The sequence below is a fragment of the Oncorhynchus mykiss genome, chromosome 4 (assembly GCF_057628025.1).
Source record: "Oncorhynchus mykiss isolate SJ-2025 chromosome 4, ASM5762802v1, whole genome shotgun sequence".
NCBI lineage: Eukaryota > Metazoa > Chordata > Actinopteri > Salmoniformes > Salmonidae > Oncorhynchus > Oncorhynchus mykiss.
The window spans coordinates 14,242,752-14,269,763 of record NC_143025.1 but is presented as its reverse complement, the minus strand read 5'-3'; the positions used below and the strand labels follow the sequence as shown (position 1 = coordinate 14,269,763).

Here is a 27,012-nt window from a genome sequence, read left to right as displayed (position 1 = left end):
ACATTCCTTTCCACACAGTGCTAATGACATAAAGTAATAACAATAGTAAGTGATAGCTGAATCCCATCCTTAATGGTGTCATTATAAACCCTCATTTGATTAGTCATATCCTTTGTTTAAAAGGTTATGTTCAAGATTAAGCTTGTGACCATTCTTGATAATCAAGTTCCTTATCCCTCCCCAAGTCCCAAAGCTGTAATTCAGTGACTGAATTGAACTCAACTGAATTAAAATTTACTGATCTGATCTGCACTGAATTGAGTCGAGTTTAACTGAACTAACTTGAAGTGAACTGAGCTGAATATTGGCCTAATTGTCAACTGAGCCACTTTAGCATCATGAACCACTAATAGTATGATTTCATTTCCCATCACAACGTCATCTCAGGTGCTCTGACACTGTGATAGAGAACAGGCTGGTGGTTTGTGGGATGAAGCTTGATGCTAACAGTGCATTAGCAAGCTAGCTTGCTAGCTGAAACCATTGAAACCATTACCGGAGGTGTTCCTGTGGATTGCAAGGCCTACCTTCAAACTCAGTGCCTCTTTGCTTGAAAATAAGTTGTAGACCTCCACAAGTCTGGTTCATCCTTGGCCATAATGACCAACTTTATGTTTGGAGGAAAAATGGGGAGGCATGCAAGCAGAAGAACACCATCCGAACTGTGAAGTACGGGGTGGCAGCATCATGTTGTGGGGGTGCTTTGCTGCAGGAGGGATTGGTGCACTTCACAAAATAGATGGCATCATCAGGAAGGAAAATCATGTGGATATATTGAAGCAACATCTCAAGACATTAGTCAGGAAGTTAAAGCTTGGTCGCAAATGGGTCTTCCAAATGGACACTGACCTCAAGCATACTTCCAAAGCTGTGGCAAAATGGCTTTAAAGACAACAAAGTCAAGGTATTGGAGTGGCCATCACAAAGCCCTGACCGCAATCCCATAGACAATTTGTGGGCAGAACTGAAAAAGAGTGTGCGAGCAAGGAGGCCTACAAACCTGACTCAGTTACACCACCTCTGTCAGGAGGAATGGGCAAAAATTCACCCAATTTATTGTGGGAAGCTTGTGGAAGGCTATCTGAAATGTTTGACCCAAGTTAAACAATTTAAAGGCAATGCTGCCAAATACTAATTGAGTGCATGTAAACTTCTGACCTACTGGGAATGTGATGAAAGAAATAAAAGCTGAAATTAATCATTCTCTCTGCTATTATTTTGACATTTCACATTCTTAAAATAAAGGGGTGATCCTAACTGACCTAAGACAGTGAATTTTTACTATGATTAAATGTCAAGAATTGTGAAAACCTGAGTGTAAATGTGTTTGGCTAAAATGTATGTAAACTTCCGACTTCAACTGTATATCATGTAGCTACACACGACTGTTGTTTTTATTGTTTGGATTCAGGCTGGGTTCCATGGTGGTTTTCCATTAGTCAACTCAAATTTGATTTGTCACATACACATGATTAATTGATGTTATTGCGGGTGTAGCGAAATGCTTGTGTTTCTAGCTTCAACTGTGCACTAATATCTCACAAGCAAAAAAATACTGCAAAGATACTTAGCAGTCTGAAACAATGCGGCGATGTCCATCAGCGCCTTCTCGCAACTGCATGTGGAGATGGGCGATGTCCATCAGCGCCTTCTCGCAACTGCATGTGGAGATGGGTACTGTCCATCAGCGCCTTCTCGCAACTGCATGTGGAGATAGGTAATGTCCATCAGAGCCTTCTCGCAACTGCATGTGGAGATAGGTAATGTCCATCAGCGCCTTCTCGCAACTGCATGTGGAGATGGGCGATGTCCATCAGCGCCTTCTCGCAACTGCATGTGGAGATAGGTAATGTCCATCAGCGCCTTCTCGCAACTGCATGTGGAGATAGGTCATGTCCATTGGCGCCATCTTGCAACTGCATGTGGAGATGGGTACTGTCCATCACTGCATGTGGAGAATGGTAATTTTACAAGGTCACTGAAGGTTACCAGAGTCGTCTATGGTAACAGTTGTCTGCTAATACAATAGGGGGGCTATATACCAGACTTTAGCAAAACATGATGCTGTCCAGAGTGGATGAGATAAAGCCATACTGTGCATTCAGAAAATATTCGGACCCCTTGGCTCTTTCCACATTTTGTTACGTTACAGACTTATTCTAAAATGGATTAAATAAAGATTTTCCTCATCAATCTACGCACAATACCCCATAATGACAAAGTGAAAAGAGGTTTTTAGAAATTTTAGCAAATACCTTATTTACATAAGTATTTTTTGCTATGAGATTCTAAATTGAGCTCAGGTACATCCTGTTTCCATTGATCATTCTTGAGATGTTTCTACAACTTGATTGGAGTCCACCTGTGGTAAATTCAATTGATTGGACATGATTTGTAAAAGCACATAAAATCAAATCAAATGAAATTGTATTTGTTACATGCGCTGAATACAACAGGACTGCTGGTACCTTACAGTGAAATGTTGACCTACAAGCCCTGACCCAAGAATACAGTTTTCTTTTAAATAGCTGGGTAAAAAAATGAAAAATAAAATTACAAATAATTCAAGAGCAGCAGAAAAATAACAATAGCAAGGCTATATACAGGGGGTACCAGTACAGAGTCAATGTGCGAGGGCACCGGTTAGTCGAGGTAATTGAGGTAATATGTACATGTAGGTAGAATAAAAGAGAGTAGCAGCAGCATAACATAGGGGGCGGGGGGGCAATGCAAATACAGTGGGGAGCCATTTGATTAGCTGTTCACGAGTCTTACGGCTTGGGGGTAGAAGCTGTTCAGAAGTCTTTTGGACCTAGACTTGACGCTCCAGTACCACTTGCGGTGCGGTAGCAGAGAGAACAGTCTATGACTAGGGTGGCTGGAGTCTTTGACAATTTTAAGAGCCTTCCTCTGACACCGTCTGGTATAGAGGTCCTGGATGGCAGGAAGCTTGGCTCCAGTGATGTACTGGGCTGTCGCACTACCCTCTGTAGTGCCTTGTGGTCGGATGCTGAGCAGTTGCCATACAAAGGCAATCATGCAACCAGTCAGGATGCTCTCAATGGTGCAGCTGTAGAACTTTTTAAGGATCTGAGGACCCATGACAAATCTTTTCAGTCTCCTGAAGGGGAATAAGCTTTGTTGTGCCCTCTTCATGACTGTCTTGGTGTGTGTGGACCATGATATTTTGTTCTTGATGTGGACACCAAGGAACATGAAGCGCTCAACCTACTCCACAACAGCCCCGTCGATGAGAATGGAGATGTGCTCGGTCCTCCTTTTCCTGTAGTCCACAATAATTTCCTTTGTCTTGATCATGTTGAGGGAGAGGTTGTTGTCCTGGCACCAAACGGCCATTTCTCTGACCTCCTCCCTATAGGCTGTCTCATCATTGTCGGTGATCAGTCTACCACTGCTGTGTCATCGGAAAACTTAACGATGGTGTTGGAGTCGTGCCTGGCCATGCAGTCATGAGTGAACAGGGAGTACAGGAGGTGACTGAGCATGCACCCCCATGTTGAGGATCAGCGTGGTGGAAATGTTGTTACCTACCCTTATCACCTGGGGGGCGGCCCGACAGGAAGTCCAGGATCCAGTTGCAGAGGCAGGTGTTTAGTCCCAGGGTCCTTAGCTTAGTGATGAGCTTTGAGGGCACTATGCTGTTGAACACTGAGCTGTAGTCCAGTTGTAGTCCAGTTGTTTGTCCAGGTGGGAAAGGGCAGTGTGGAGTACAATAGAGATTGCATCATCTGTGGATCTGTTGGGGCGGTATGTAAGTTGGAGTGAGTCTAGGATTTCTGGGATAATGGTATTGATGTGAGCCATGACCAGCCTTTTAAAGCACTTCATGGCTACAGACGTGAGTGCTACGGATCGGTAGTAATTTAGGCAGGTTACCTTAGTGTTCTTGGGCCGAGGGACTATGGTGGTTTGCTTGAAACATGTTGATATTACAGACTCAGTCAGGGACAGGTTGGAAATGTCAGTGAAGACACTAGCCAGTTGGTCAGCGCATGTTCGGAGTACACGTCCTGGTAATCATCTGGCCCTGTGGCCTTTTGAATGTTGACCTGTTTAAAGGTCTTACTCACATCGGGTACGGAGCGCGTGACCACACAGTCGTCAGGAACAGCTGATGCTCTCATGCATGTTTCACTGTTACTTGCCTCGAAGCTAGCATGGTTCTAATTTAGTTCGTCTGGTAGGCTCATGTCACTGGGCAGCTCGCGGCTGTTCTTCACTTTGTAGTCTGTAATAGTTTGCAAGCCATGCCACATCCGACGAGCGTCAGAGCCAGTTTAGTACAATTCAATCTTTGTCCTGTATTGGCCTGTTTTATGGTTCGTCGGAGGGCATAGCTCTACCTTGAAAGCGGCAGCTCTACCCTTTAGCTCAGTGCGGATGTTGCCTGTAATCCATTGCTTCTGGTTGGGGTATGTACGTACAGTCACTGTGGGGACGATGTCATCGATGCACTTATTGATGAAGCCAGTGACTGATGAGGTGTACTCCTCAATGCCATCAGAAGACTACCAAAACATATTCCAGTCTGTGCTAGCAAAACAGTCCTGTTGCTTAGCATCTGTTTCATCTGACCACTTATGGGGTATTGTGTGCAGATTGATGAGGGAAAAAAACGATTTAATCCATTTTAGAATAAAACTGTAATGTATCAGAATGTGGAAAAAGTCAAGGGGTTTGAACACTTTTTATGAATGCACTGTATGTAAAGAGATCTCAGTGGATTAGTGCAAGCAGTTGGATTCCCAGTTTATGCCCTGATATTACCAAATGTACAATGAGGACATATTGCTTTGAGGACTTTTATTGGTGAGTTGTGAGCCCTGTTCCTTAGAAACAAAGTTGACTGGTGATTGACTGGTAGATTGTGAGCATTGCACCTGTGGCATGGCATTGTGTTGAATTGATTGTGAGCCAGAATGTTCTATAGAACACCAGTAAATGATCACACACAGAGACGTGTGCTGTGTGCAGATACTTGTCTCCTTTAAAAATAGCTCCCTTGGCCTCTCTATTCTCCCAACAATAGAATGTGCATTTGATTATAGCAATATTTCCTCTGGCCTCTTGGATCCTTCCTTAAGTTATGTTAGTCATCTTGTTACTTCTCATCTCCCCCCAGGAACAGTCTCAGTCTGGACACATGCAGCTTTAAAAAGACAAAGAGCCTCTGTGGCCGCATACTGTCGTATTCCAGCATCAGTACACCATTTGAATGCACTAGAATGTAGAATAATGGTCGACATTCTCTCTGTGCTATGTAACTGTGTTATGTTGGCATATCTTTCCTTCTTCTCAGTACACTGTCATCCATCCTCAGAATAAAATAGATTATTTACTGAATTCTATAGTATGTCTTTTGGGTGTGTTTTCCTACATTTGAGTAAGTGCAATTAAAGTCCAGTCCATTTTGAGGCCATTTAGCATTAATATTCCCTCTGTATCACAGATTACTGTGAAAGGACGTTATTTCCTGTTGACTTTGAGGCATATGAAGGGTGTATGTAATTACACAATGACAGACCACCTAGAACATCAGTCTTTCAGCAGGCTTCACTTTACAGGCCTTTGTTGGTCTGTCAAGGCAATGGACAAGTTCCCTGGTGATATGAGGAGCTCAATACCATCCGTTCCTCACTGTCTTCCACATACAATGTTGGGAGGGTGGAGGTGGAGGTGGAGGATGGGGCTTTTGCTGCACCTTGGGCGCAATGGAGCGTAGGCCTACAGAGTTGTTAACTTTGACGCAGACGAAGTGGGCTCACGAGTGGCACAGCGGTCTAAGGCAGTGCTAGAGGGATCACAACAGACCAAGATTCGATTCCATGCAGTATTTGAAACAGCCGTGATTCGAAGTCCCATAGGGTGGCAGAAAACTGGTCCGGGTTAGGCCGTCATTGTAAAAAACTGACTTGCATAGTTAAATAAGAAGTGGGTTATGATTTTAAACAGCCAATGCAGAGATGCATAGGGAACAGCTAAGGCTACTATCATCATCATTGTTTTCCCAAAATACGCAAAACCTCAAGAGGCTTTGTACAGAAAGTACATAAAATAGCATCAGTGATGGAGAAGTCATATGAGGACAGATATGTCTTTCATTTTAGTCTGAATTTATCCTCAGAGAACTAATGTGACGTTACTATGGTAATGCTAAGACTGTGCAATGTGTTTGTTTTACACAAAATATGTTTGAACTTTTGAAGTCTCATTTTGTGGCAGCTACTGATTTAACTTGCCTGGGGATAAATGGGTAGGTTCCTAACATGAATATTTGACTAAATCACAAATTAGGAGTAAAGAAAATAACACTTGAATAAAGCCCTCGAAGATGACAATTTCTTTATAAATCATGCATACATTTAGTAACACTACATTTTAAGGGCTATACTGAAATCAAGTGCATGGGTCTGCCAGAGTGGAGTTACTCGAGAACTGAAGCATCAAACACACTAACCTCAAGATTCTCCATTCTCTCATTTAGAGATGGTATAAACAGATGGGTGGGTTGTTACACAACAATTTGGGGGCAAAACAACTGTCAAAGCATTATTTACTACATGTAAACTATATTTAGTCTTCAAGTGTTTATTGAAAACATAAATACATTTGCACAATAAGCACTTGCTTTCTATCAAATACATTGTTACAGTTGTTGGTTAGCTATTTAGCAAATCTTACCATATTAGCATAGTCAAAACACCTCAAAACAAAACATATCAAGAACAAGACACAGCTAGCTGAAACAAGCCACCTATGATTACCCACATGGCAGCTTCTTGTCATTGTTCCTAGCTATCTGATTGTTCAGAATCATAACACTACACAGCCTTCTGCCTCAACGATGCTCGCACATACATTTTTGTGATGTTGATGTAAAACAGAATAATTAGGAGCTGTCATGCATGAGACAAACTTGGCTTGGAGCTTTGGGAATGCTAGCTCGTTAGCAAGGAGGAGGGAAGGGCACTTGCATGATCATGTCATTCATTATCTAACAAAACGTAGACCAGCCACAGGAGAATAAGTCATGTCTGCCTCTCAAAAGCTGTTTTCTATTTCTTCCTTTCTCTGATACCTGTCCCTCAGAGCTGAGTATTCTTCCTCCCTCTGCTAAGTGCATTTGGAATGTATTCTGACTTTTTCCACGTTGTTACATTACAGCCTTTGTCTAAAATGGATTAAATAGTTTTTCCCCTCATCAATCTACACACAATACGCCATAATGACAAAGCAAAAACAGTTAACATGTACATATGTGTCATTAGGGTCGTTGTCCTGTTGGAAGGGGAACCTTCAACCCAGTCTGAGGTCCTGAGTGCTCTGGAGCAGGCTTTCATCAAGGATCTCTCTGCACTTTGCTCCGGTCGTATTTCCCTCAGTCCTGACTAGTCTCCCAGTCCCTGCCACTGAAAAACATCCCCACAGCATTATGCTGCAACCATCATGCTTCACCGTATGAATGGTGCCAGGTTTTCTCAAGACGTGGTGCTTGGCATTCAGGCCAAAGGGTTCAATCTTGGTTTCACCAAACCAGAGAATCTTGTTTCTCATGGTCTGAGTCCTTCAGGTGCCTCTTGGCAAACTCCAAGTGGGCTGTCATGTGCCTTTAACTGAGGAGTGGCTTACATCTTGCCACTCTACCATAAAGGCCTGATTGGTGGTGTGCTGCAGAGATGGTTGTCCTTCTGTAAGGTTCTCCCATCTCCACAGAGGTACTCTGGAACTATGTCAGAGTGACCATTGGGTTCTTGGTCACCTCCCTGACCAAGGCCCTTCTCCCCCGATTGCTCAGGTTGGCCAGGCTGCTAGCTCTAGGAAGAGTCTTGGTGGTTCCAAACTTCTTCCATTTAAGAATGATGGAGGCCACTGTGTTATTGGGGACCTTGAATGCTGCAGAAATGTTTTGGTACCCTTCCCAGATCTGTGGGAAGCTCTACGGACAATTCATCTGCTCTGCTCTACGGACAATTCATTCAACCTCATGGTGTAACGGTCATCGTTGCATGAAGAAGTGGACCAAAGCACAGCGTGGTAAGTCTTCATGATTTATTAATAGAACTGAACACTGAATAACAAAACAACAAAGAGAACGAACGAAACCGAAACAGTTCTGTCTGGTGCAGACACAAAAACAGAAAACAACTACCCACAAAACACAGGTGGGAAAAGGTTACTTAAGTATGGTCCCCAATCAGAGACAACAATAGACAGCTGCCTCTGATTGAGAACCACACACGGCCAAACACACAGAACTAGAAAACATAGAACACAAAACATAGAATGCCCACCCCAACTCACGCCCTGACCAAACCAACCCCCCCCACCCCCCAAAGGTGCAGACTCCGGCCGCAAAACCTAAACCTATAGGGGAGGGTCTGTGTGGGCATCTATCCGCGGTGGCGGCTCTGGTGCGGGACGTGGACCCCGCTCCACCTTAGGCTTGGCCCACTTAGGTGGCGCCTCTGGAGCGGGGTCCCTCGCCGCCGACCCCGGACTGGGGACCCTCGCAGCGGGCCCTGGACAGGAGGGCGACTCTGGCAGCTCCGGAGAGGACGGCGACTCTGGTAGCTCCGGACAGGGGGGCGACTCTGGCAGCTCCGGACAGGAGGGCGAATCTGGCAGCTCCGGACAGGAGGGCGACTCTGGCAGCTCCGGACAGGAGGGCGACTCTGGCAGCTCCAGACAGGGGGGGCGACTCTGGCAGCTCCGGACAGGGCGCAGGCACAGGACTCACCAGGCTGGGGAGACGTGCCTTTCCAAATCATGTCCAATCAATTTAATTTACAACAGGTGGACTCCAATCAAGTTGTAGAAACATCTCAAGGATGATCAATGGAAGCAGGATGCACCTGAGCTCAACTTTAAATCTCAGAGTAAAGGGTCTGAATACTTATGTAAGTAAGGTATTATTTTTATTTTTTTCTTGGAAACATTTATAAAAAACAGTTTTTTCGCCTTGTCATTATGTGGTATTGTCAGTAGATTGATGAGGAAAATGTATTTTTAGAATAAGGCTGCAATGTAACAATATGTGGACAAAATGTGAGTCTGAATACTTACGAACTGTATCTAGGCCTACCCTCCACATTTCTAGGATCAGCCCACCCCCTACCACAGATCTAGGACCAGCCCACCCTCCCACAGATCTAGAATCCGTCTACCGTCTCACAGATCTAGGTTCAGCCTACCCCTCTCACAGATCTATTATCAGCCTACCCTCCCACAGATGCAGGATCTGCCTACCCTCCCACTGTTCTATAATCAGTCTAACCTCTAACATATCTATGATCAGCTTACCCTCCACAGATCTAGGATCAGTCTACACTCCCACAATCCTAACCATAACCAGATATGGGGTGGGTCTAGGTGCAACATTAGCTTACTCCTGACAGGACAAGACATATATGGTCAATTGTCCTCCTTCTTCCAATTGTGTTGGCATGTTTGCCACTTGAAGGATCAGAGGGTGACCTAACAGCATGCCCACTCACTCAGGGTGTGTCTCCCATGGCTGCTCCTTAGTGAGTTACAGACCATCAGTGCCTGCCTTGGCCATTAACCCACACGCCATAAACAACCCCACACAAAGCACCGATTGTTCCCCCTCGATCCGAGTCACACAGTGACGCAAACCCTCTTCTTTGTCTTCCTGTAAAGTCAGCAAAACATATATTTTTGAATGAAAGAAAGTCAGTGTGCGTTTAGTTTTCAAAATGCTTACTTTATCAAATGTGAATGAAAACAATAGGAAGTGCTGGCTCTTGAAATAGATTCACACTTTTCAGTTTGTGTTCTGTCATACAGATGGTTATCCCAAACACACTGTCACCAATGTACTGTAATACATTTATTTCAAATTTAAATGTTTCAGTTCTTTCACAGATATCAACTGCTATTGCATGGCATATGTTACATGAAGAGCTGCCCTTGGTGATCATGTAGTGTTTGTGTCCTGTCAGAGCGTTGTGACAGTTGGTGCAGGGTGAAACCACCATTAAGAGATGGCCTCGATGCCATAGCTGTCCTCTCTCTATTTCTCTCTCTCTCTCACACACACACAAATGCTTATACAGAGTGACACAATGCAGAGTTTGTTATGGCCTCTGGTCAGTGCTGTGTTACCCTTCACCAGCCATTGGTAACTGTCCAGAGGGAGGAAAGGGGTGAGGGAAGGAGAGTAAGGGAGGAGAGGAGGAGAAGGGAAGAGGAGAGGAGAAGGGAGGAGAAGGAGAGGAAGGGAGGGAGAACGGAGGAGAGGAGAAGGGAGGAGGAGGAGAACAGAGGAGAGGAGAAGTAGAGGAAGGGAGTAGAACGGAAAGGATGAGAAGGGAGGATGGGGAGAGGAAGGGAGGAGGAGAGGAGAAGGAAGGAAAAGGAGAAGGGAGGCGAAGGAGAGGAAGAGAGGAGGAGAGGAGAAGGAAGGAAAAGGAGAAGGGAGGAGTAGGGAGGAGAACAGATGGGAGGAGAAGGAGAGGAGAAGGGAATGAGAAGGGAGAAGGAGAGGAAGACAGGAGGAGAAGGAAGGAGAAGGGAGGAGAAGGAGAGGAGAAGGGAGAAGAAGAGAAGTAGAGGAGAAGGAGAGGAAGGGAGGAAAGGAGAAGGGAGGAGAATGGAGGAGAACAGATGGGAGGAGAAGGAAAGGAGAAGGGAGAAGAAGGAGAGGAAGGGAAGAGAAGGGAGGAGAAGGAGAGGAGAAGGGAGAAGAAGAGAAGTGGAGGAGAAGGAGAGGAAGGGAGGAAAATGGAGGAGAAGGAGAGGAAGGGAAGAGAAGGGAGGAGGAGAAGGAAGGAGAAGGGAGAAGAAGGAGAGGAAGGGAAGAGAAGGGAGGAGAGGGAGAGGAGAAGGGAGAAGAAGAGAAGTAGAGGAGAAGGAGCGGAAGGAAGGAAAAAGAGAAGGGAGGAGAAGGGAGGATAACAGATGGGAGGAGAAGGAAAGGAGAAGGGAGAAGAAGGAGAGGAATGGAAGAGAAGGGAGGAGAAGGAGAGTTGAAGGGAGAAGAAGAGAAGTAGAGGAGAAGGAGAGGAAGGGAGGAAAAGGGAGGAGTGGAGAATCTGAAGCATGATTTAATTACGTTGTAACTTTTCATCATGAAAACAAGGCCAAAGGCTGCAGAGGCCAAATAAGGTCGGTGTAGTTGATGTTTTTCTTACATTGGCCTGTGCAAGACGTTGTTTTCACCTCTACTAGTGGAACTCATATTACTGTGTTCCGTGGCCCCTTGGACCCCTGGGGACAAAGTTTTGAAAAGAGCCCCATTCATTGTCACACTGCTCGTTTGAACTGACATGTTAAGATGGTGTCCTACTGCTATGCGTTGCACACTAGAGCTTTATTCCCTCCCAACTTTTTTACGTTGGATTCTCCACAGTAAACAGCTAACCGAACCACCCACTCCTGACTCCTGCCTCAGCCGAAGCTAGAAAAACGTTCCCAAGGATTCCGTTTGTACTAGTGCTGTACCGTTTGGTTTACGTCAGTGCCCGAGTGATGTTGAGCCAGATTGTGTCTCATGTCACCAGAGTTCCGCTCCAAGCACATTCACTCTTTGTGACTCCAACATTAAATGGACGAGTGCATTGCTTTATTTATAAGGCTATGTTGTTTCTTTACAGACGTTCTGTGCTAGGGATCACACCTGGGGCCAGTTGGGCATATGCCTGGTCGTAACTCGACGCCTGATAGAATTCATTTGAATATTTTGCTTGATAGCCACAGTCAAAGCACATCAATTGCTGCAGTAAATGGTGTGTAATTGCTGGAAAAAGTACAGTGTGCTATGCAGACTTATGGGCTTACTTGTTGGTTAGATTCACTTCCTCTTCCTCGGTTTGGTACACCAAACAGGTTAACAGAGGAATACCATTGGCCAGCACTGGCGGAATTCACAAAACTTCCCTGGATCTCTTAAGAAGGGGCACCATCTCTTTGCAAATATACTTGAAAGGTTCAAACCATTCTTGTCAGGATTTATGGTTTGTGTGCAAAAACCATCCTGTTCATGGCTTTTGTTTTACTGAATTCAAGATACGAGCCACCATTCTTTCTTGTTGATTAAAATCATCCTTCTTAAAACTAATATGGAGAAATCATAATATTTGAAGTAATTTTCCAGCAGGGCTATTAGAGGGTATGGGTGAAGCAGATCATTAGTGCTTCGATAATGACTTCTTAGTATCAATACCCAGCTGTCAAAGCCAGGCGTGAGCACTAATAAACTCAGCAAAAAAAGAAACGTCCTCTCACTGTCAACTGCATTTATTTTAAGCAAACTTAACATGTGTAAATATTTGTATGAATATAACAAGATTCAACAACTGAGACATAAACTGAACAAGTTCCACAAACATGTGACTAACATAAATAGAATAATGTGTCCCTGAACAAAGGGGCGAGGGGGTCCAAAATCAAAAGTATCAGTCAGTATCTGGTGTGGCCACCAGCTGCATTAAATACTGCAGTGCATCTCCTCCTCATGGACTGCACCAGATTTTCCAGTTCTTGCTGTGAGATGTTACCCCACTCTTCCACCAAAGACATTTCTGAGGGGAATGGCCCTAGCCCTCACCCTCCGATCCAACAGGTCCCAGACGTGCTCAATGGGATTGAGATCCGGGCTCTTTGCTGGCCATGGCAGAACACTGACATTCCTGTCTTGCAGGAAATCATGCACAGAACGGGCAGTATGGCTGGTGGCATTGTCATGCTGGAGGGTCATGTCAGGATGAGCCTGCAGGAAGGGTACCACATGAGGGAGGAGGATGTCTTCCCTGTAACGCACAGCGTTGAGATTGCCTGCAATGACAACAAGCTCAGTCCGAGACCCTCCACCTCCAAATCGATCCCGCTCCAAAGTACAGGCTTCGGTGTAACGATCATTGCTTCGACAATAAACGTGAATCCGAAAAAAACGTGACTCGTCAGTGAAGAGCACTTTTTCTGGTCCAGCGACGGTGTGTTTGTGCCCATAGGCGTTGTTGCCGGTGATGTCTGGTGAGGACCTGACTTACAACAGGGCTACAAAGCCCTCAGTCCAGCCTCTCTCAGCCTATTGCGGACAGTCTGAGCACTGATGGAGGGATTGTGCGTTTCTGTTGTAACTCTGGAAGTTGTTGTTGCCATCCTGTACCTGTCCTGCAGGGGTGATGTTCGGATGCATCGATCCTGTGCAGGTGTTGGTACACGTGGTCTGCCACTGCGAGGACGATCAGCTGTCCGTCCTGTCTCCCTGTAGCGCAGTCTTAGGCGTCGCACGGTACAGACATTGCATTTTATTGCCTTGGCCACATCTGAAGTCCTCATGCCTCCTTGCAGCATGCCTAAGGCACATTCACGCAGATGAGCAGGGACCCTGGGCATCTTGCTTTTGGTGTTTTTTAGAGTCAGTAGAAAGGCCTCTTTAGTGTCCTAAGTTTTCATAACTGTGACCTTAATTGCCTACCTTCTGTAAGCTGTTAGTGTCTTAACGACCGTTCCACAGGTGCATGTTTGTTAATTGTTTATGGTTCATTGAACAAGCATGGGAAACAGTGTTTAAACCCTTTACAATGAAGATCGGTGAAGTTATTTGAATTTTTTTACGAATTATCTTTGAAAGACAGGGTCCTGAAAAAGGGACGTTTTTTTTGTTGTTGCTGAGTTTATATGCTAAACCCTGCTATGATTACAAATCAGTCAGTAATAACGATGCTGATGAGAGTGAATGGGACATAATGAGAGCCTACAAAATGGTGGAGATCTGAAGAGATCTGAAGGTCCTACTGAACACCAGTTATTGCCATGAATAACCCTTTTGTCGAAAAAAGCTTTTTGTCAAGAGAAAAAAATCATTTGGCAGCTCATAGCTATGTCATTGTAGCCTCTCATCCCAGTAGAGGAGGTGAAGGGGGGACCACTTATTGTACCCCTAATGGCAGGCAGGCAGTCCTTTCAGCGCATTCAGTATGGGAGGGAAGGGGGAATTCTCAGTGCGAAAAACACTCATTTATGCACTCAAGCGTTCAATCGCAGGCGGTGACCTAGATATTAGGATACAATGCAACAGAGGGTTGAGACAATAAAGCCCTTATCCTCCCAGGATGGCTGTCCATCCGCTCCATCAGATGGATCCCATATACAACAAGGCTGAGCTGAGCCGACAGCCCTGTCTGCACCCGCACTCACAGAGCACTGCCCACGGGAGGGAGTCACAACATGGCAGCCATACTGTGCGCTGTGGATTCCTCCAAAAGCCATTGGGATGTGCATGCAAATCAACCCGGTCTCTCATTAACTAGGTACTATATGTACAAGTGCATCAAAACATTGTGCCTATTTTTACATATAGTACATATGCCAATGTAGAGCAGATGAACCGCTTATCCATTCTGAGACCAAGGAGTTCAGTGCCAGAATCTCTGCGGGGGTGAGTTTCCCAGAAGTTTTGCAGCACTAACGTCTTTACGAGTTTTACACTTGTAAAACTGTGATGCTTTAATTTTAAAGATCCATTGATACCGGGAAACTTGCCTGTTAGTATATATAGCCATTTAGTGTCTGTTTCATAGAAACCAGGGAAATTATGTTTGGCATGTTTTGGCTGTCACGTAGCATTGTTTGGTCTGTGTTTTAGATGGTGTTAGGCTCACCAGAGTTTATTTGAGGAAATCTGTCTTTTCCGAGGGGCTTTTCTTTCCTACAAAGGGGCTCCCGAGTGGTGCAGTAGTCTAAAAGCACTGCATTTCAGTGCTAGAGGCGTCACTACAGGCCCTGGTTTGATCCCGGGCTGTATCACAACCAGCCGTGATTGGGAGTCCTATAGGGCAGTACACTATTGGTCCAGCATCGTTCGGGTTGGGGTTTGGCTGGGATCGGCCGTCATTGTAAAATAAGAATTTGTTCTTAACTGACTTGCCTAGCGAAATAAATAAATAAATAAATATAAATGTTGGACTGGGTTGTGCAAACACACAAGTAGATTTTTGAGGAACATCCAACTGATCATGCAGACAGAGTGGTAGTCATATACTAGCCCATAATAAATGTTTTGTGTCCACGTATACCACATAGGGGAATTTGACAGAAACGTGGGAATAGACCTGGTTATCGTGGACTCATATTGTAGCATTAGTCTGGATGAGCTTGTTGACATGGCAACCATAAACTGTAATGGGTAACATTACAGACAGTGTTGCCCTGTACCAGATATAGAACGTTCTATGTACATATGAGAGTACCATCATTCGTAACACAGATGAATGCAACATACACCTCACGTATCAAACCCAGACTATATCATGTGGACCCCCCCCATGTTGCCCTGAAGTGCCAAGTCATATCAGAAACAAGAGTTTACAAGCATTAAATATTCATAAGGCACACGCCTTACAACAGAATAGATGTTTGCATGTACAGTATAATTATTAATCCACAGATGTGTGGGTTGGGACACATCTGAAAATCATTTGACTGGGCAGACTTCATGAAAATACATGACAGTTTCGAACAATACCAAAGGGGCTTTTCAACAATGAAATACCACATTGTTTCAGAGTGCAGTGAGTAGCGCACCCAAACATGATGTTATGTGAGAATGTGTTTTGAACCAATGGCAGACACTTTAATCGATGGATGCTGTATTTCTGCATGCTTACTGTACCTGATAGATCCAGCCGTGAGACGGGAGACTTGCTTTAGACTCTGCTTTCGATATCCACACTCACTGTTGTCTAATTTCACACCTTAGTTTGCATGTGGCATAACTCCCAGAGGTGGTTTTGGTTACCATGGCACCGTGGCTCCTTGTCAATCATGAAGGATACTGGGCTTGTACAGAATGCCCTGCCCATCCCACGTAACCCTGAAAGGAGTTAGTCTAAGGTCACTGAGCAACTTGTTTAGCGGCAATACATCAATGTATTATCAAGCTATTGTTTCCAAAGGAATAGAGGAACCTTTAATTGCAACTAGGAAGCAAGCAGGGATGTCCAACCGACTCACAGGTTTTCATGGAAAGGAATTACTGTGATATACTGGACTTTTGGCATATTGTAAATATTTCGTGTTTTTGATCATCATTATGAAAAGTGAAGCAGGATTTTATTTTAGGGACGCTGAGGTAACTGTCACTTTAGCGGCCGACCGACCGACATATGCCCATCAATCACATCCAGCTGCCTTGTTAAGTTATAATAAATGCCTGTGGATTTAAATGAATAATTCCATTACATGGGCACATAACATAAAGAAGGAACCATGGTTGTTTTCCTCTGTAGACTACACTGAAAAACCCTGTACATACTGTACATAACTGTTGAATACCATACAAACAGTGACTGTGGTCAGTATGATTGTTGATGAATGAAATGAGGAGCATGCGGGTTCAGGAAAACAGACATCTTTGTTGTTCTGCGGAGGTCCTGAATGGCAGCTTCTGTGGCACAACAGTTTTTTCGTACAACAGAGAGCTTGAACCTCACAGTGAGTTGCAGATTGACCAAGACACTTTCAGGCATGTTATTTTGGACGGTTAATAGAAATTAGCGCTAATATTCTCAGTTCCCATTACAAAAATGCCATTGTCATTGAACAGGGTATACATACTGTAGATAGAATTGTGCATGTTTAATGTCACCACAAGCTCAGCTAAAGTAAGAACTTAAGAAACACATTCCTTAACAACATCAATGCACTGCCTCAACAAAAGGACCTCACTCTTATGACTGGATGAGCATGGGAGGCTGAAATCATTTTTAGGGGACATTTTCTTTTTCTCTTTAATCAGATTGAGCTTTTCTGATAGCTGGACTCTGGAGACATGCCATTCCATTAAGAACAGCAGTTCAATCGACAGGTCACCTACCGTGGCCATGGATTTGCATAACGGTCGGGGTTCAAAAATACTTATTTTCCCGGTTTCCAAATAAATACACTATTCCAGTCTTTTTGTCAAAATAGGCTTAGCAAAGCGTTGAACAACGATGTCTCATTTCTGGTAATATGTTGGCCTGTAAAATGTGTTGTGTTCAATGGCCCTCAGCTACAGCATTATCCTAACAGTCAGAGTGAACTCTATGGAGCCTTTTACTTCCTGTGAAGAGAAAAAAAGTGTAGTCACTATGCATAATCCCATCAGGAACAGAGGGAGTGATTGAAAATGAAAGACGGGCTCAGAAGCACTGTGGGAGGACAGTGTTGTGAGGAGAATAAACCGTTGTGTTCCATAACAAGACCGGATCTGACAGCCAAATGATTTGGGGACATCATGGGTCTATATACGGCAGATGAAAGTCGTACACCATTTTGTTGCACTGTGTATGGACGTGATGGCAGCCGTGTTGTTTTGCTACTGTAGTATTGCAGGCAGGCAATATCTTCACAATGTATTACAAATCAGGACCAGGAAGCCATAAAACAGCATCGTTCTGTTAAACAGAGACAATGCAATTTTGCCTAAAATATGATTGTGTCCATCTATGCCGTTCCTATCAGCGCAGATGTTACTTGATCGCAAACATGTTGTAAGCTTGACATTCAAGTCAAGCATGTTCCAGAAATGTTCTAAGGACACCGTTTTCATTAGAAACATTCTTAGACTGTCTAGAAAACTGGACGACTATACAGAACATTGAAGGAAGTCTGAACTGAACCAACCAGAAACATGGTTAGCAGTTAGCAAGGCTCATGTCTGAAATGAACTCCTGAGAGCCAACAACCGACCATCTCCATGGAAATGCATTATTTGCACCATACCCTAGTTAAGTCCAATACTATGAACCCTTCTCCCTACCCACCCTACCATCTGATCTAACTCTCTGCCACTCGGCCGATCATGACGTCATGGAGACAGCTGAGAAGCAGATTCCTGAGGTTGCCGTGGCGACGGGTAGCGAAACAAGGGTTACTGTGTACTCTGGGGAGTGGGTAGTGATGTCACAATGGCCAGATGAGAAACTCCCCCTCTGAGAGCTAACTGGCCATTCTCAGGAAACCACACTCCTCTTCTCCATCTGGAGAATATTATCACATATGTTTAGTTTCCAAGACAAAATGATAAGGTAGATTTATTATCCATAGTTAACATTTTTGGAAGAAGGTATGTTAGTCCCTAAATAATAAGTGGATTGTTTATTCCATATATGAAGATATTGACATTTTGAGGGTCAAAGAAACATTCAATCAAATTCTGTGTTCTTTTTTTATTAAAGTGAGCAACAACAACAAAAAAGACCACTCCAGTAACTTTACTGACTGACTGAAGTGTATCGTACAGTTTTCTGCTATCAAATACAGAGTGCATAATATACTTACATAGCAAGGGAGCTAGGCATAACTTTGACCTGATTCACAAGAATCACCATTATAAGCTAAACACAATACAGTACGATCAGCCATTTTCAATATATTACTTTCCATTTGACACAGACACTCTGTGGAAGCAGAAAAAGAACATTATGACCCCCCCCAAAAAATAATATAATAATTAAAAAGAGAAAACACTGGTGAGTTTATAATGAATTTGCTATAAATTGAATTGAACTATACATATGTATTCCTTTCCGTATGGTTTCTGTAAACAAGTGGTCACCAACCTTTGAGTGAAGATCACTTTGAGTCAAAATGGAAGCTGAGATCTACTGCTCAGATTTTTACAAACCATGACTTAGAAAATGTAACCAATTACAGTTCTGTAACAATGAGGTTTGTGCAGTAGGCTATAGGCCCAATACATTATCAATGCTTGAATTTCCCTGCCAATGTTTTTCTTCTCAGACCATTTGGAAATTCTATTTAAAAAACGTTATTCAAAATGGGAAGACTTTGCCTTCCTGGCGCTAGGGCTGCTGAATCAAGTGCATCTACATCTTACAACCTAAAATAAATCAAAAATAAAGTGCAACTAACGCTAACAGCGCAAAACAAATAACAAAATAGGAACGCAAGGCTTTATTGTTTTTTTTTTTACAGAAATGTTTGGTGATTGACTAGGAATGCCTTGGAGATCAACCACGGTTGGTGACCACTGCTGTAAACAAAGCGTAGACAGACAGTATAGTACGTATACAGAACTCTGCCCTCAAGTAGACCAAGACACTTATGTCCACCAGAGTTTACGTCAATTTAATTCAAAGTCAAGTGGACATGGATTTAAAATGGGATGTGCCCTTTATTCGCATTATCAATTCAATTCCTAAATTGACAAGAATAAAAAATTAACTGATCATAACTCTTAAGGGCCCAGACTCAGATTAAGCCTATTCTCTGATTTACAAGCACTCTCACTGGAGATTGTCCATTGAGCATGCCTTTTATTCCAGGAGTAACCTTAACCTGGGTGTGGGGAAACCGGTCCAATTGGTTTAAAGTCCGACCTCTTGAACTCTTCACATGGCAGTTGTAACTTTCTGAAGGAGATCATGACCTTTGACCTCTCAGCAGTGGGTCCCCACAGTGGTGTAGGAGGAGGAAGCCTCCCTGTGGATGGTGCTGAATGGTGACAGCTCCAGGTCGGTGGTGGTGCACTCGTGCTCGTTCTCCTCGCTGGTGGTGGCGGTGGTGGAAGACCTGGGAGGGCCGCACTCGTTACAGCAGCAGCAGCAGCAGTCCAGGAAGGCCCGGCTGAAGGGCTGGTACAGGCAGAACAGCAGGACGGGTGTCACCGCCGACTTACAGAACAACAGCAGCTGGCTGACCAGGTGGAGAATGTCCAGGGTCCGTCTGGGCACACCCGCTGCCATGTAGACAGTGACGATGTTGCAGATGTTCTCAGGGATGATGCAGAAGCCGTAGAGGATGGCCAACGCCACAACCGTGCAGTTCATCTGGTTCTCCAGCTGGAGCTGCTTCTTGTTGCCACGCACACAGGCCCGCTCGGCCTGCTGGATTTTACGGGCAGTCACCAGGGAGCTGCCGATGGTGAACAGCGTTGGCAGGCAGAAGTAGCAGCCAAAATACCACCAGAGGCGGGCTCCGTCGTAGGTCAGGCCCAGCACATAGAGCGTGTCGGGGAGGTCGGTGGAGATACGAACCACGCAGCGCTGGCAGGGCGTCACATCCGGAGGCTCGCCATCTTCAGTGACCAGCTGGTGGATCAGGAGCTCTGGCAGGGCCAATAAGAGAGCCCCGATCCAGATAACGGCCAGCTTGGCGGCCGTGGAGGCGCAGTTTTCAATCATCTCGTAATACATCTGGGCGTTGGTGGCGGCGCGAAGGCGGTCAATGCACAAAGCACACAGGGTGAAGGTGGTGACCCCGAGGGAGGAGACCTGGAAGGACAAAGAAAAGAGAGGAGGAAGTCAGACACTCCTGTATGCAGTTGATGTGTTATTACTGCACATTAACAATACCATCAAAGTTCTGTCAAAGTGCTTCATTTTTTAGAGAGAAACAAGTATAGACTGTATCCAGGCCCTAGGCTTAACACACAATAGAGGTGACTACTCCTAATTGCAATGCATTCTTGAAACGTCTGGATGATATACCAAGGCCCCAGAGTCATCTTGTTCTCTGAAAAGACAGAATGAATGTGTCTACTGTACACTATGCGTGTTCAAAACACAGTTTAGAACAATTTCCATGCGACAATGGTACATACAGCACAGTATACTAGATGTCAACAGGTTTAGAGTGGGACAGCTCTGTTACTTACTGCACACAAGTTCCTAATTTCCATACTGAGATGCTTGAAAGTAGCCATGAGTAATGATTTATGTGTGATACTTTAAAGAATGGGAGGACTACAGTTGGGCGCCAAAAAGGGGAACTTTAGACTTTCTAATTATATCAAATTATAATATTGATGACTGTATAACATAATAAGGTGCACAGTATATTGTGTGCAAGGGAGCCCATGACAGAGAGAGCGAGAGAGATTGTGGAAAGAGTTTGATTTATATGCTAGGTCTTGTGACTCCCTCAGGGGGTTCTATTTATTGGGATTCGTTGATATGAACAGGTTTAAAATGAACCTGTCTGTGCCTGGAGGGGGGGTATGAGGAAACATGTTTATCACAACAATGTGTGGACACCACCAAATATCCTTGCTATGTGTCATGACACACAAGGAATGCTTTGTCTCTAGTATCTTTCCCTCTATATGCTCGGTCAGCTTAAGTTGGAAATGTACTGCTGAGTAATTGTACATACGTAGCCAGTAATTTCATCACAGCTTTGATCAAATCTGTTAAAACACACCACCACTCCAGAGGCCCCAGCTAAAATTGGCCATAAACAGTTGCATTCATGAGTTTTACTGACAAATGTCAATTAAAAAAACAAGGTCAGCCAAAGCAAAAACCTGATAATTTTTTAGAATGTATATGAATGCTGTACAGAAATGTTTGCTCAGTGGGAAATGAATATCCAACTAGTCGGTGACAACTGTGTGGAGTTTGTGACAGCAACTATGTGAGCTTATTACAGTATTATAGACACTATGTCCTGGGATTGCCTATGATTTTTGTAGAAGTCCCCTTACCTTGTAGCAGACCCCTTACATTCCTACGACTTATCTAGCTTGTGAGAAATCAAGAGAAGAGAGAGGGAGTGAGAGAGAGAAAAGAGGGAGGGAGCGATAGAGAGAATATATGAAGGGAGAGAGAAGAGCAAGGGATAGATGGAGAGAGAAGATAGGAAGAGATGGAGAGAAGAGAGGGAGAGATGAAGAGAGAGGGAGAGATGGAGAGAGAAGAGTGAGGGAGAGATGAAGAGAGAGGGAGAGATGGAGAGCAAGAGAATTAGAGAGAGGGAGAGATAGAGAGAAGAGAGAGGGAGAGAGAGAGAGTATTGTCAAGACGAAGCGCTCTCAGCAAATACCATCATCGTCAACGTGACAGCTATCCTCTAGAGCTGTGTCAACAGTGGCGGGCAGGCCTTGTCTAACTAACCTCTCACCTTGGTGTCCATAATGACAACATGTCATGTGACAGAGCACTTAGTTGTCACAGGCGCCATTAGAATTAATTGCCCCACTGTTTGTGTAGTTATGCTCCATTAATTGCTTGATTAGCAAGTCGCTTAGCATAACGAGGATGCGTCTGCCGCTATCCATTTAATGTTCTTACCACAGAGGCTGGCTACTCAAAGTGCTATGTTCGGGACTGTGGTTTTAAAATGGCCTACAGGTCATGTTGGCATAGAATGGGACTTACAAACACAATGACAATCACTGCCACTAAGCAGCTTACAGACTAGCGCTGGCAGTTTATCCAGCATCACTCATACAGATTGTTTGGGTCGTTTTGAGGTTGTTTATTTGTCTTGGGGTCATTGTATAGGCCTATACACTGAGTGTATAAAACATTAAGAACACCTTCCTAATATCTCCCCCTTTTGCCCTCAGAACAGCCTCAATTCGTTGGGGCATGGACTCTACAAGGTGTCGAAAGCATTCCACAGGGATGCTGGCCAATGTTGACTCAAATGATTCCCAACTTGTGTCAAGTTGGCTGGATGTCCTTCGGTGGTGGACCATTCTTGATAGACACAGGAAACTGTATAGCGTGAAGAACCCAGCAACGTTGCAGTTCTTGACACAAACCAGAGCGTCTGGCACCTACTACCATACCTTGCCCATTCACCCTCTGATTGGCACACATACACAATCCATGCCTCAATTGTCTCAAGGCTTAGAAATCCTTCTTTAAACTGTCTCCTCCCCTTCATCTACACTGATTGAAGTGGATTTAACAAGTGACATTAATAAGGGTTCATAGCTTTCACCTGGTCAGTCTATGAAAGGGAAAGAGCAGGTGTTCATAATGTTTTGTACACTCAGTCTATGTGCCCGGACAGATGAACTGTGCCACCTGGAGAAGGATTTTTATCTAGATCATTTCCTCTTCCAAAAGGAGTGTGCTTCCTTCTTAATGAACATAATTTAGTTTATTCCGGGTGAATACTTCACACATTTCCCATGAAAGGCACTCAGGACCAACAGTATGATAGTGAACCACAGCAAAACTATGTCATCTATCTTACATGAAGTACTTTTCCACAACAGAGAGAACAGACAGACTGCTAAAAGCAGGAGCTGAACCAAAGAGGTCTGTAAAAGAGTGGAGGATTGGACTCCATAAAGCACAGAGACAGGTACACCCAGCCCTAGGATGTTGGACTTGTGGAGATCTGAAAAGATGGGATAGGTGTAAGCAATAGTAAAAACTGCACATAGACTATCAGAGGACAAGGTGGGTCTGTCAACGTGTTGATTATACTTAATCCAATCAATTCAGATCTTTGTTCATTTTCATTGACGCTACTTTCACCAAGAAGGCTCAGTTGTTGAGCAGCATAGGTTTTACACTGTGACCTCAGACTGTATAAGGTGTTCCAAGTTCTTGGGCTGCATAACATCTAGGTTAGTGCTATCCGGATCCCTACCCTTACCCTGTCCCTACCTTGACATTGGGACATCACAAGGATCTCGTTTAGACTTTTCCATTTCATCTAGATTATTGGGTGTTGTCCCTAGCTGCACCTGGGTCTGGTGGGTTTCCTTTTAGACAGTATGTGATATAACCAGCTAATCTGTAGTTTTTTTTACGAGGCTCAGTTCTATGATGTGTGGTGTGTCAGATTACACCAACACACCAATCACCATTTACTGCATTCACACAGCAAGCGGAACAGAGCTCAGCCTTCTCCAACTCCGTTCAGGAGAGATAGTGGGTTTGCAGGCTTTTGTTCCAGTCCAGCGCTAATACACCTGATTCAGCTCATTTTGGTCTAGGTTAACGACCATGATTGGTTGATTATTTGAAACAGGTGCGTTAGTGGTTGGCTGAGACAAAAACTCCGTTTCTCTCTAGGACCTGTGTTGACGATGCCTGGAAACTGGGTACAAACTGATCACTGTCTGAATAGACCCCAGGGGCAATAATAGATGTTCTTTTCATAATTTGGTCCTGCAACATTCAAATCACATTCGGTATATGACATTCAGTATGTAGTACAAGTGTGTTAATACAAACCCTTCAGTTGGCAATACTATGGCTACAAAATATAGACTTTACTGTATGGTTAGCGTTCTGTAACTCTGGAAAACATGTTCTTTTAAAGGACTATCTTTTACAATAGTTGGCTGACAGAGGAGCTGCCTTACAGCTGAAACAGACAGGTAAGTTGATGCAATAATGGGTGTGGGTCTGATGTAATTATTGAGGCCTAGTGAGTTTCAGACTAATGCCTTATTAGGGAAAGTAGGACTGGAACTGTATCCCTAACATAGCATAGGTCACCTAGGGGCTTTTACCTCTGTAGCTAGAATAGTGACACCTCACCTAAAAGTTTGGAACAACAGGTTGCGGTGACATTCGGGAGAAAAAAAAATCTTGACCTAGTATAGGATCCTCCAAATACTGCAAACACTTGAAGCACAGAACATTGTACGGTGTAAGAATTAACATAAAGTGAGCATCAAAAGTATTGGGACGGGACACATTTTTGTTGTTGTTGATGAGTGAGAAAGGTAGACACACAAATATCATACCCCCACAAAAATGCTAACCTCCCCTGTTATTGTAATAGTGAGAGGTTAGCATCGCTTGAGGGTATGATTTTTGTGCGTCTAACTTTCTCATTCATCATTATTCATTCAGGACTATCCATAATCATGGTAGCATCCACATTCATGTAGAAGTGTTTAGAAACATATTATATTCTTATTTATAATAAATGTGACTTCATTCATATCTATTGGAAACAAACTAATCTGAAACACAACCAAAACACACAGCCAATGCGTCCAATAAATGTGTCGTCACAAGCTTGATGTAGTCATTGTGTGGTAGGAATATGGGACCAAATGCTTTTTACTACTTTAATATACATGATTTAATTTGTCACAATACTTTTGGTCCCCTAAAATTGGAGGACTAAGTACAAAAAGTGCTGTAATTTTTAAACGGTTCACCCGATATGGATGAAAATACCCTCAAATTAAAGCTGACAGTCTGAACTTCATAGTCATTGTATCATTTCAAATCCAAAGTGCTGGAGTACAGAACCAAAACAACAACAAACAATTGTCACTGCCCCAACACTTTTTTTTAGCTCACAATATGTGACAGATTTCACAAGGAAGAGATGGTTATGACAGCAGACTGAACACCAACTTCATCACCCAATCATAACATTCAATCAAGTAGCACAATAGCTAGTGGACATTATTACCTCAATATAGGGGATGATTTTACAGGAGAACTCCCCCAACAGCCAATTCTTGGTCAGTTCATGGAAGATCACCAGGGGCAGGCAAAAAAAGATGACAACAAAATCCCATAGGGCGAGATTGGCTAGAAGAGAATTTGAAATACTTCTCATGTAGTAGTTGTGGCACACAATGCACATGATTGCTATATTCCCAATTAATCCAACAGTGAAAATGATGACCGAAATGATCATGATGGCATATGCCCCATATGATTCTGCTGTTACGGGGTAAAATGGGTTTTTTACATCTTTTCTCCTAGTTTGAGGATTGAGAGGAATCAGTGGGGTATAGTCCTGGAGCTCTGGCAAAGTGAACTGTTCATAATCAGTGGCATGTAATGGCATGTCTGTTGACTGGTTCTGGGCCATAGGTTTAGGCAGCGGTTCCCACGTGGCCAGCGGTGTGTCCAAAGACGCATCTGACAGCAAGGTTGGCTCGCTTATTAAATTCCCTTTTTTACTGCTATCCTTCGCATTTCTTCTCCGACGGTCTACACTTGCTCTTTTGTGTATGCAGATCCGGTTGTGCTCGCCACGGTGGTGTCCTCCTCGCTTATGTCTCGTGGAGGGCTTTAAATGAATGTATACACCATATCGTGTTCCCATGGCTGCATGTTTCTCCGTGTCCAACTTTTCCTCCATCAGCCTTTTTGACTCGCCTTCCTCGGGTAACCAAATGGGTTCTGTTCCATTTGACGAATTGCTTTTGCGCATTGTTATTTCATTCATACCACTTTTCGTATTGAATGAAGTCACATTTATGTTATCCATCCATGTCCTAATCACATCCCAGGAGGATGAACTTGGAGTACGCACCCTTTTATAGTCAATTTCGTTGATAACTCTGCCATACGCCGAGTGCAATCTCTGACTATCACTATTGGTTTTGTGTAGATTCCCGATAGTGACGGCGGTTTCATAATGTCTAGGAATCATATTTGTCTTCTCCCCGTGTATTTGCGAGAACACATTCTCGCTCCAAAGTGAGAAACACAGTAATCTTAAGAGTAGTACCAGCATTGTTTATTCTAAAAGAGGAAACAATAGTATATTGTATTCCAAATATTTATCCATGGATGATTACCACATCGGAGAGACGACAGAAATAAAGCCAAACCTTCATTCCATAGTCAACACCACTTCGAATTAAATAAAGTGCACTTGGCAATTAACAGGTGCGTCTCCGAAATACGACAAAGTAAAGTTCAACAACGGTTGTTTTCTCACCATGTGAAGTAGGGTATGTTTGAATTTCGTCTGTGCCTCTGAATATAAAACAGATTGTAAAAGGTTAAATGGACACAAGATCGCATTTCTTATTCAAAAGCATTTGCTTCTATGTCCGAAAAGCGCCCTTGACGGTTATTACTGGTACCCACGATCCCGACGCCCAGAGTCGGAGATGGAGTTGGGAATGTGCCAAGCTCCGTCTAGAGCTGCACACGTGAGCATCACGGACAGAAGAGACGGGCTCCCCTGGCGGCTAAACCGGATCTGTTCAACTAAATCAGCCAGCATCACTCAACCACGCCAGACAATGTTTCTCCTTGAAATACTGAAGTAGCCTACAAAACGTTTCTTGTTTTGCTGGAGGTTTATCTCTGTTGAGAACCTAGAGGGCATTTTTTGTGCAACTTTCCAACAACATGATTCACTGCAACTAGACGTTTCTGTTCAGCATGGTGGCATGTTGTATAAGGACTACTGTACACATCAATGGATGTGGCCTGGACTGCAGGACCCCAACCGGTTCATGGAAGCAAGCGCTCATTGTCTTTTTGTGAAAAACTTTTGGGGCCCATG

At 43.9% G+C, this 27,012-nt stretch overlaps 1 protein-coding gene across 2 annotated transcripts; it reads right to left on the bottom strand.

Annotated features, from left to right (window-relative positions):
- Positions 1 to 18,185: 18,185 nt before the first annotated feature.
- LOC110521334 (prosaposin receptor GPR37) lies at positions 18,186 to 26,694 on the bottom strand. 2 transcript variants are annotated; one of them, XM_021598829.3, is made up of 2 exons: positions 25,171 to 26,694; positions 18,186 to 20,264 (listed from the first exon to the last, which is right to left on the bottom strand). In XM_021598829.3, exons 1-2 carry the CDS (start codon positions 26,227 to 26,229, stop codon positions 19,431 to 19,433), a joined length of 1,893 nt encoding a protein of 630 aa, XP_021454504.3. In that variant the 5' UTR covers positions 26,230 to 26,694; the 3' UTR covers positions 18,186 to 19,430. The 2 variants fall into 2 exon arrangements, with proteins under 2 accessions (XP_021454504.3, XP_021454505.1); XM_021598830.3 differs by having other exon boundaries at positions 26,437 to 26,604.
- Between the last annotated feature and the right edge of the window lie 318 nt (positions 26,695 to 27,012).